Here is a 12,013-nt window from a genome sequence, read left to right as displayed (position 1 = left end):
TTAATCTTATGCATTTCATTAGTAACATCTGGCTGTTAATTAATCTCTTAATGACTGTGAAAATAGGAAGGGTGGACATATTTTTCCAACCTTTCTCTGAATGCTAGGTGTGTGTAATAATTACCACTGTTCTGTGAAGCCCTCAGAGGTTTGTTAGAGAACATTAGTGAACAACCAGCATCATGAATCCCAAGAAAAACACCAGACAGGTTTGGGACAAAGTTGTGGAGAAGTTTAAAGAAGGGTTAGGTTATAAAAAAAATCCCAAGCTTTGAACATCTCATGGAGCACTGTTCAATCCATCATCCGAAAATGGATAGAGTATGGCACAACTGCAAACCTACCGGGCAAACCGACAGGCCGGGCAAGGAGAGCACTGAAATTGGTCTGATTGTGACTCCAAACAATTTAATAATATTAAAATACACTTTCTTCAATAGTTCTAATATTAAATTTAATAATAGCATTATTTAATAACAAGATAGATAAGATAATTGAATGATACAAAAGAGAAAATTGTGAATTTATCTTGTGAACCTCTCTGTAAATCAAGCACCCCCGGTTTAGGAACCCCTGGTCATATTACAATATGATAAATCAAAAGACTACTGAAAAAGTTGATTTGAGCAAAAGAAATATGAGGTGAATGCAAACTGAACAATTATTATTTATGTATCTGAACAGATAGACACGAACTTTAAACAAGAAACACTGACAGACAAAGCACAAAAGTTACTATAGAAAAATACCTTTCTTCCCATCTCCAGATGTGAATTCATTTTTGAAATATTCCTAGGTGGAAACACAAATAACATAATTAGTATATTATTTTATGTATTACATTAGTCTATAGATTAAGATTGAAACAATTTGTTTATATTTGGATGTAATTCCTGTTTTTGAATTGCTTGCCATGAGTTTCTTGGCTGTGTCGCTGTTTAAAATATACCATTTTATTTTCCTTTTTTGTCAATAATTTTTGGTTTGCCACCTGTCTTTTTCAGTTTTTCACTTCCCATTGCAGATAATATTTTCAGAGAACACGTTTGTTTTCTGTCTAAAGACATCAAGCTCAGGAAATCCACATCAGATCTTTTTAATATTCAGCTCATATTCAGCCAAAGGTATAGTCCATCAGGAAAGCATTCACAGCGCTTCACTTTTTCCACATCTTGATCTGTTCTGCCTTATTCCAAAATGGATTAAATTCATTCTTTTCCTCAAAATTCTACAAACAATACTCCATAATGACAACGCCTGTATAGTAGAGTGGCAGGACGGAAGCCACTCCTCAGTAAAAGGCACATGACAGCCCGCCTGGCGTTTGCCGAAAATCACCTGAAGGACTCTCAGACCATAAGAAACAAAATTCTCTGGTCTGATGAAACAAAAATTGAACTCTTTTGCCTGAATGGCAAGCTTCATGTCTGGAGGAAACCAGGCACCACTCATCACCTGGCCAATACCATTCCTACAGTAATACATGGTGGTGACAGCATCATGCTGTGGGGATGTTTACCTATGGCCAGATCTGGTGCACCAACATGAACAGAGGGTGCAAACACAAACTGCCCTAATGATTGATGAAAGGGGCCACCAAAAGTAGCCCCTGAGTTTCAGGAGTAAGTGTTTCAACAATAGAAACACAGCTGCCATCTTCAGCCAATCTGTGTCTGTGCCATGGGCAGGTCGGCCATCTAGGACCACTCCCAAAACTCGTGGAGGGGGGTTCATCGAAAGAATCTTGCGATGATGACTCTCCCTAAGAGTGGAACCCAAGGTTGAAAACTGGGGTCTGTCCACAAAAGAAGGGTACAAAGCTCGTGATATAACCCTTGTGAACCTGAAAAGGGTGTCTGCAGGGCTTAAAGTCAAGTCAAAGTCAAAGAAGCTTTATTGTCACTTCAACCATATATAGGAGATGCAGTACACAGTGAAGTGAAACAACGTTCCTCCTAGACCAGAGGTGCTACAAATAACACAGACAAAGTACAATGACACAGACAAACATAGAGCTATAACAGAGATAAAAAATTAAACTATAATTTAAAAATTAAAATTAAACCAAAAAAATTAAACTATACTTGGTGCAGTCTTTACTAGACATACAACATACAACTAGACATACAACAGAAGTGCACAGGAAGACAAGACAAGACAAGACAGTGCAGACAAACAACATATAGGCCGACTTTGTGCAATGAACAAGACAATGTGCATAGAACAGTGTATACAGTGATTGCAGATATTAAAGCGACACATGTAAACAGGATTAATATAAATATATATAAATGTAAAGTGGCATGTGCGTGCAAACAGGACAATTTAGTGCGTGTGTGTGTCTGACTATGTCCAGCACAGTTCAGTTCTTTTTTGTACGTGTGTGTTATGTATGTGTGTCTGTGTCCGTGTCCAGCACAAGTTCAGTTCTCCTCTGAGATCAGATCTTGGTTGTACGTGTGTGTGTGTGTGCATGTGTGTGTGTGCATGTGTCCAGCTCAGCTCAGTTCTCTGTTGAGATGCCTGATTGCCTGAGGGAAGAAACTGTTTAACAGTCTGGTGTGCGGGTCCGAATGCTTCGGTACCTCTTACCGGATGGCAGAAGGGTGAAGAGTGTGTGTGAGGGGTGTGTGGGATCATCCATAATGCTGTTAGCTTTGCGGATACAGTGTGTGGAGTAAATGTCTGTGATAGAGGGAGGAGAGACTCCGATAATCTTCTCAGCTGTCCTCACTATCCCCTGAAGGGTCTTGCAATCCGAGACGGTGTAATTGCCAAACCAGGCAGTGATGCAGCTGTTCAGGATGCTCTCGATGGTCCCTCTGTAGAAGGTGGTCAGGATGGGAGGTGGAAGATGAGCCTTCCTCAGCCTTTGCAGGAAGTAGAGACACTGCTGGGCTTTCCTGGTGATGGAGCTGGTGTTGCGTGACCAGGTGAGGTCCTCCGCCAGGTGAACACCAAGGAATTTGGTGCTCTTGACGATCTCCACGATGGACCCATCGATGTTCAGTGGAGAATGGTCACTCTTTGCTCTCCTGAAGTCAACAACCATCTCTTTAATCTTGTCAACGTTCAGAGGCAGGTTATTGACTTTACACCAGACTGCTAGTTGTGGCACCTCCTCTCTATATGCTGACTCATCGTTCTTACTAATGAGACCCACCATGGTTGTGCCATCGGCGAAGTTGATGATATGATTAGAGCTGCACAGTCATGAGTCAGCAGAGTGAACAGCAGTGGACTGAGCACACAGCCCTGAGGAGCTCCAGTGTTCAGTGTGGTGGTGCTGGAGATGCTGTTCCCAATCCGGACTGACTGAGGTCTCCCAGTCAGGAAATCCAGGATCTAATTGCAGAGGGAGGTGTTGATGCCTAGCAGACTCAGCTTCTCGATCAGGTGCTGAGGAATGATCGTGTTGAATGCTGAACTGAAGTCAATGAACAGCATTCGTAGGTAAGTGTCTTTATTGTCCAGATGTGTGAGGGCCAGATGGAGGGTTGTGGTGATGGCATTGTCTGTGAAGCGATTTGGACGATACGCAAACTGTATGGGGTCAAGTGAAGGTGGCAGCAGGTTCTTGATGTGCCTCATGACGAGCCTCTCGAAGCACTTCATGATGATGGGTGTGAGTGCAATGGGACGGTAGTCATTGAGACAGGATACTGGAGACTTCTTCGGCACGGGGATGATGGTGGTAGACTTTAGGCACGTTGGGACGATGGCGCTGCTCAGGGAGATGTTGAAGATGTCTGTGAAGACATCCGCTAACTGTTCTGCACACTCCCTGAGTACTCTGCCAGGAATGTTGTCTGGTCCAGCAGCTTTCCGTGGGTTAACTCTGCATAGAGTTTTCCTCACGTCAGCCGTGGTGAGACAGAGCACCTCATCCTCTGAAGAAGGGATGGTCTCCTCCCTGTCACGTCGTTACGTGCCTCAAACCGAGCGTAGAAGCTGTTCAGCACATCTGGAAGGGAGGCATCATTGTCACAGGCTGGTGGAGCTGGCCTGTAGTTGGTGATGGACTGGATGCCTTGCCACATGCGCTGAGTGTCACCGCTGCTCTGGAAGTGGCTGTGAATTCTCTGGGAACGTGCACACTTTGCGTCTCTAATGGCTCGAGACAGTTTAGCCCGTGCTGTTCTTAGGGCGTCCTTGTCTCCAGCTCTGAAGGCAGAGTCTCTGGATCTTAGCAGCGCACACACCTTTGCGGTCATCCACGGCTTCTGGTTGGAGCGTATGGTGATGGACTTGGAGACGGTCACGTCATCAATGCACTTCCCGATGTAGCCGGACACTGATGCCTTGTACTCCTCCAAGTCAATAGAGTCGCCGTTGGTTGCAGCCTCCCTAAACATGTCCCAGTCAGTGCACTCAAAACAGTCCTGAAGAGCAGAGATGGCTCCTGCTGGCCAGGTTTTAACTTGTTTCAGAACCTGTTTTTAAAACCTCTGCTCCTGAACCAGAGTTGAAAAGGTAACAGACCCAAAGGCTATATACAGGGGTTGGACAATGAAACTGAAAGGCCTGGTTTTAGACCACAATAATTCATTAGTATGGTGTAGGGCCTCCTTTTGCAGCCAATACAGCATCAATTTGTCTTGGGAATGACAGATACAAGTCCTGCACAGTGGCCAGAGGGATTTTGAGCCATTCTTCTTGCAGAATAGTGGCCAGGTAACTACGTGATGCTGGTGGAGGAAAACGTTTCCTGACTCGCTCCTCTAAAACACCTCAAAGTGGCTCAATAATATTTAGATCTGGTGACTGTGCAGGCCATGGGAGATGTTCAACTTCACTTTCATGTTCATCAAACCACTCTGTCACCAGTCTTGCTGTGTGTATTGGTGCATTATCATCCTGATACACAGCACCGCCTTCAGGATACAATGTTTGAACCATTGGGTGCACATGGTCCTCCAGAATGGTTCGGTACCCTGGATACCGTGGCTCTTGATTCATCACAAAGACTTGCTGTCTTAGTCACAGATGTGCCAGCGAGACGTGCACCAACGATTTGTCCTCTTTTGAACTCTGATATGTCACCCATAATGTTGTGTGCATTGCAATATTATCAGCAAAACTGTGCTATTACTCTGCTAATTAAACCTTCACAATCTGCTCTTACTGGTGGAATGTGCAATCAATGAAGACTGGCCACCAGGCTGGTCAAATTTAGCCATGAAACCTCCAACACTAAATTGGCCAGTGTTTCAGTTTCATTGTCCAACCCCTGTAGCTTAGGCTGCTACAGTCATGAGCCAAGCACCCTCTAAGCCTGGGTGGCAGAGACGCATTGGCCTAGTTAGATGTCCTTTACTGCAGAAAGGATGGAATCCCCCCAAGCAGGAGACAGGCATGCCTACATCGTGGCTGAATACCAAACTATCCCCAAGAAGGTGGTTCTCAGAGAGAATCCTCCATCCTAGGTTCTCAGAAAGCAAACACTTCACTGGGTTGAGGCCTAAGGACCTCATGTGGGCAAGCACAGCATCTCAATGCCTGGCTGCCGCTTCCCTTGACTGAGCCAAGAGAGGCAAGTCATCTGCATAATTGAGTACCCAGATGCCCCGGGGTGCATTTGATGCCAGAGAAGCCTCCATGCACTTTGTGAGGGTTAGGAGGTTTAGCATTAGGTTTCCAGCTTACCTGGTGGAGATGACCCTGCCCCTGCCCCTGCCCCTATATGCTGCAACTGTAGAGCACTCTAATGTTGCATTTGAGGCAAAGTTGCAACTTGCAATTCCCTGCCTACAATTTGAATGGGATAGTATTAAAAAAAAAACATTTTTCATATCTTTGGGGTGAAATATGGTGCCAAATTATTATATGATTGTTTGTATATTCAAATGCAAAATTTCATAACATGGGCTGGAGAGGTGAAATGCATTATAAAACCACTTAACAAATAAAACCACCTTTACACCATTTTTTATCACTTAGTCAGGTTTCCTATCATGCCTGTGTGTGCTCTTCAAGTCTTTGAATGTCTCTGCTTAGTGTGAATCTGTCTGAACATCTCTAGAGACACAAAAACCATCAGTATGGCAACAATCCCCATTCAACCTAAAATGATTTAAGAAATTAAATGTAGTATTGACACTGGCACTGTAAATTCATCTATATATAATTTCTGTATATTTCTTATTCCGCACATTCATATATATCTGTAAATTTACAATTATTCTGTACATTAATTTATATATTCTATGCACAATATCCTTGCTCACTTTATACTGTATATATATATATATATATATATATATATATATATATATATATGTATATATATGTTCATATTGCACTGCTAACTTGCACTTCTGGTTAGATGCTAACTGCATTTCGTTGCCTTGTAACTATGTGCAATGACAAAGTTGAATCTAATCTAATCTAATATAAAGCTTAACTTCCACTTTCAGTTCATTACATTCCTTGGTTTTCATTAAAGTCCTTGGTTTACTTTCAGTAAAAATATACAATTTTTACTGACTGTGATTAATTATTATTAATCATAGCATAAATCACTGACATGTTTATGGAAATATTTATGCTTCATCCTTTAAAAAAACTTTAATTAATCCTCATACCATGCCCACACGGTTGATGGCACAAGTAAAGCAGTGGTTAGCAATGGCAGCATTTCTAGCTTCAATTGACCACAACGGTTCACTGAAACACAAAGCCACAAAAACATGTGTGAGAAATATTAAAATTAGATAATTTTAATTAATGATGTATAAGAAGAGAAAGGTGCATCTAACCTGAGAGCTCCTACTGTAGCTGAGGGGTTGAAGATAATTTCAGCTCCATGCATGCTGTACATTAACCAGTTAAGTGGGTGGTGGCGGCCATAACAGATGTTCACAGCTATCTTTCCAAACTGTGTCTGAAAGACTCTGTGGTCAGTGTTGCCCTCCATATAGTATGTAGACTAGTTTGCAGAAAGTAGAAAACATTAGATTTGCAAATGACTATGGAGTTAAATGATGGAATGCCAGCTTTATGTCAAATGTACAGTGGAAAAAATCAAGGGTGTTTTTAAAAGGGTCTAACTTAAATAAGGGTCTCCCATTATTACCCATTATTTAATAATAAATTAGGTACAGGGGTTGGACAATGAACCTTAAACACTGGCCAATTTAGTGTTGGAGGTTTAATTAGCAGAGTAATTGCACAGTTTTGCTTAAAATATTGCAATGCACACAACATTATGGGTGACATATCGGAGTTCAAAAGAGGACAAATTGTTGGTGCACGTCTCGCTGGCACATCTGTGACTAAGACAGCAAGTCTTTGTGATGTATCAAGAGCCACGGTATCCAGGGTAATGTCAGCATACCACCAAGTAGGACGAACCACATCCAACAGGGGTAACTGTGGACGCAAGAGGAAGCTGTCTGAAAGGGATGTCCAGGTGCTAACCAGGATTGTATCCAAAAAACATAAAACCACAGCTGCCCAACTCACTGCACAATTAAATGTGCACCTCAACTCTCCTGTTTCCACCAAAACTGTCCGTCGGGAGCTCCACAGGGTCAATGTACATGGCCGGGTTGCTATAGCCAAACCTTTGGTCACTCGTGCCAATGCCAAACGTCAGTTTCAATGGTGCCAGCAGTGAAAATCTTGGGCTGTGGACAATGTGAAACATGTATTGTTCTCTGATGAGTCCACCTTCACTGTCTTTCCCACATTCGGGAGAGTTACGGTGTGGAGAAGCCCCAAAGAAGCGTACCACCCAGACTGTGCATGCCCAGAGTGAAGCATGGGGGTGGATCAGTGATGGTTTGGGCTGCAATATCATGGCATTCCCTAGGCCCAATACTTGTGCTAGATGGGCGCGTCACTGCCAAGGACTACCGAACCATTCTGGAGGACCATGTGCACCCAATGGTTCAAACATTGTATCCTGAAGGCGGTGCCGTGTATCAGGATGATAATGCACCAATACACACAGCAAGACTGGTGACAGAGTGGTTTGATGAACATGAAAGTGAAGTTGAACATCTCCCATGGCCTGCACAGTCACCAGATCTAAATATTATTGAGCCACTTTGGGGTGTTTTGGAGGAGCGAGTCAGGAAACGTTTTCCTCCACCAGCATCACGTAGTGACCTGGCCACTATTCTGCAAGAAGAATGGCTCAAAATCCCTCTGGCCACTGTGCAGGACTTGTATCTGTCATTCCCAAGACGAATTGATGCTGTATTGGCCACAAAAGGAGGCCCTACACCAATGAATTATTGTGGTCTAAAACCAGGCCTTTCAGTTTCATTGTCCAACCCCTGTATATATGTAACCGAACAACTGACTATAAATTGCACCAAGCCTTTGAAGCATGTTAGAATATCCCAAACCTATAACCTTAGCAAGAACAAGAACTGAAGAAACCAAGGCAGAGAATAAACCAAAAATATTTTCAATCATGAAAACTGTTAAACAGCTTAAAAGCACTGTCCAAAATGTTCAAATGTGGCCACCCCTCAAAATCATAAATTTAAGTTTTACATCAAACTGTCAGACTGATTCTGCAAATTGCTCAAGCCAAAATGCATGTAAGACACTCACACTTGAATAGGGGTTAAAATCATAGTTAGGTCAGCGACAGTACAGTATATCACGAGATCCAATCTTATCTGGAAAGGGCCAGTGTGGGTGCAGATTTTCATTCCAACTAAGCAGAAACCACAATCTCTTCAACCTAAGTAAAGATAAAAAATAATTCTACATTTTTTAATACTGTAGCAAACTTAACTAGGAATAAAACCACTGTAGGAAAATGCAAACTTTTGTACTATAGCCCTATCACACCGGCACCAACAAATGTCCAAAAATTGCTACTCACTCAACTCCTGCTGGTGTGCTGAAACAGCACTGTTTCAGTACCATAACCTCAGACATCAACCAGCCAGGCGGCGGCAGAGTGGGCCGTGGATAGTGTAAAGGGTATGGAAAGTGCACTGTTTCATAGCCTAAATGTATAATGTTTAGAATTGCATAAAATGTCCAATTGTATACCTGATGTTCTTGTATGTATTGTGAATAAGATGGGTCACATTGTAAAAAAACTGCTTTATCTTTAATCAGGTATGTTGGTTGTTTCTTTCATTGCTTGAACGTTTCCCTTTCTGCATTATGTCAGGTACCACCTCGACTGCTCTCCGACACCTGCTCTCAAAACTGCCAAAGGACAATGATGTCAAAGCCTATCTTTATATGTTTGAATTCATAGCCCTCAGAGAAAGGTGAGAAAAGAAAGAGTGGGTCTGAATCATCACTCTATTTCTCCCTGGGGGAGGCCCAACTGGCCTACTATGGCCTCCCTCAAGAGGAAGCTGCATACTGTGAGATTCTGGTCTGCTGTGGACAACCCATGTCCACCCTCCTGGATTCTGGAAGTACAGTCTTCTTTGCCCAGCCCGCGGGCCCTGAGACCATGCTGGTGGGGACCTTATCAGTGTCATGTGTTCATGGTGACATCCGTGAAATTCCTGCTGCACAGGTATGGATCTGAAGCCAAAGACAGTGAGCTGCCACTCACTCTGAGTCATCTCTATGTACCCATTCTGCTAGGGAGAGTTTGGCTGGGATTCCCTGCAACACTGGGCAAGTAAGATCCAGGATCTATGACAGAAACCTAGCAGAAACTAGCAGTTATCAAAACCCTGATTAAAAACCTGACACCGGCCCTGTCAGCTGTCCAATTATAGGCCAATATTAAATCTCCCCTTTATCTCCAAGATCCTAGAAAGCACAGCAGTTATGCTCATCCCTACATAGGAAAAACATTCATGAAATGTATCAGCCAGGATTTAGGCCTCATTATAGCACAGAGAAAGCATTTTTAAAGTGGTAAAATATCTACTACTGGCCTCTGATCAGGGTTGTGTATTGATGCTGAAGGTGTTTGACCTTAGTGCAGCTTTTGACACTATTGATCATATTGAAAATATTGTTGTAGTTAAGGAAACAGCTCTCCTGGCTCAGGTCTTATTTGACTGATCTATATCAGTTTGTAGATGTAAATGGTGACTTCTCTATGCATACTAAGGTTAGGTTCTGTGTTCCACAACATTCTGTTTTAGGCTCCCTTTTGGTACAATTATTCATAAACATGGTATTAGCTTCCATAATAATAAAATCAAAGTATAGCAAAGCAGAAGTGTTTGTCTAGGACCACATGCAGCTAATATTTTCTCTCTCTCTCTCTCTTGCTTTGTCGAGCTACACACGCAACCCTGAGCTCCCAGTGTTTAGAGTTTTTATACCCAGAACTGGGTCTGGGAACTCTGAGTGGGAGCCACAGTTGTGCCACTGAGCTCCCATTTATGGAAACTTCTGCCATTGGGTTTCAATGGGGTCTGTATATCTAGTACCCAAAAAGGACAGGGGGCTGTGTGTGCTGAAACACTCTGAAAATGTACAAGTTTAAATTCTGATGTTCAAAACTCAGATCCAAGGATTAATTTGTGACAATAGAGCTTAAGGACACATATTTTAACAAAAGCACCTGGCCAGAACACAGGAGGATTCTCAGGTTATTTTTTGGGTGCGAAGTGAACCAGTATCACATTCTCCCATTTGGCCTAGCTTTGTCTCAATGCAGTTTCAAAAAGTCCTGGCTCCTCTGCATCTCAAGGCCATCCATGTACTTAATTATATATATGACTGGCTTATTTTAGCAGATTTAAAAGATATTGCAGCCAGAAACTGAGATGTTGTGCTTGCCCACATGAGGTACTTGGAAGTCAAATTCAACCCAAAGAAGAGTGTGTTTTCTCCTCCTCAAAGAACCTCTCCACTGGGGGTGATTTGGGATTTAACCACAATACTTTCTGTTGTGAAAGACATCCATCTAGGTCATCAAAACTCTACTGCTCAGGCACAGAGGTTATTGAGGCTCATGGCAGCAGAAGCCAACATCATTACTCTGGGTCTGCTGCACATGAAAGACTTGGGGAGGTCCCCCTGGTCTCTTGATTTCCCCATTTCGTGTTTCCCCTCTTAGGATCTCTTAGTAGTTTGTTAGAAGCCCCCTTGGAGCCCTTGCAGACTTACAGGCCCTGTCAGCCACCCCCTCCTGTTCTGAGTTTCCTCTGGGTATGGTTAAAGGCTATTTTGCATCCCAGGGCAGGGTACGTCCCCAAGGTGTTCACCCCAGGGTCCCATATCCTACAGGGCTAGTTGATGTTCTGCTTCCGGAGATCCCCATGCTGATCTCATGACCCTGCAGGACAGACATCTCCCTACATGTGGTGGTGTTGGTATTGATGTTCCCATAGCATTAAGCCATGACACAGCATTGAGCCTGCAATTTCAGCAGGGATGTGTAGACATTTGTATCCACTGAATGTTGCAGGAAATTAGAGCAATCTCTTTCCAGTTTTTAACAAAGAGGTAAAAAATACTAAAAGCTTACATCCCACAAATTTAATTTGATGTAGAGTGGTAGAGGAGATCTAGCTAGTAGATGTGAGTTGGCAAATGAACAAACTCGGTGTTAAGTAGATAGCATAAGTAGAAAGACATTAAGTAGTAAAAAAAAATAAACAGAAAAAAACAATTTATTTCAAAAGTTTATGATGATCAATTAATTAACTATTATATAAGAACCACTACAAACTATATAGCCTATATAGGCTGAGTTATGAGTGATCTTTTGCATTAATAAGAGCCCTGCAGGGACTTATGCAGATAACCACTTAAAACAAATATTCTGTATAGATTAAATAATATTAAATAATAACCATTTTGTAGGCATGAAGCAGTCTGGATAATTTTGAATCAATTCTGATCTAATTTTACATGAATACCCCAAATAACTTGATGAAATTAATAGATCATTCCCCATTTAAAAGAAAATAAGTAGGCAGAAACAACTAATAATCACACTTTAAAATGCTTTAAAACAGCGAAACTTCTTTGGAAATAAGAAAATTGCTCATTATAGGTTAAAGATTTTAAATAAGAATAGGAGGAGACTATACTATTCTAGTTAGCAATACATAACAATAGT

General features: G+C 42.2%; 1 protein-coding gene across 3 annotated transcripts in view; it reads right to left on the bottom strand.

Moving 5' to 3' along the window:
- The window catches only part of upb1 (ureidopropionase, beta), a 36,970-nt gene that overhangs the window by 13,534 nt on the left and 11,423 nt on the right, over positions 1-12,013 (bottom strand). For all 3 annotated transcript variants that reach the window (XR_009204547.1, XM_058389014.1, XM_058389013.1), the window contains 3 exons: positions 6,759-6,928; positions 6,585-6,666; positions 750-792 (listed from right to left, as the gene is read on the bottom strand). Coding sequence is in view for 2 of the 3 variants with exons in the window: in XM_058389014.1 (XP_058244997.1) it covers positions 750-792; positions 6,585-6,666; positions 6,759-6,928 (295 nt within the window). In the remaining variant the exon portion in view is untranslated. The remainder of the gene's footprint in view (positions 1-749; positions 793-6,584; positions 6,667-6,758; positions 6,929-12,013) is intronic.

Source organism: Hemibagrus wyckioides, linkage group LG05 (genome assembly GCF_019097595.1).
Source record: "Hemibagrus wyckioides isolate EC202008001 linkage group LG05, SWU_Hwy_1.0, whole genome shotgun sequence".
NCBI lineage: Eukaryota > Metazoa > Chordata > Actinopteri > Siluriformes > Bagridae > Hemibagrus > Hemibagrus wyckioides.
The sequence above is the reverse complement of the archived record's forward strand: the minus strand, read 5'-3'. Positions and strand labels throughout refer to the sequence as shown.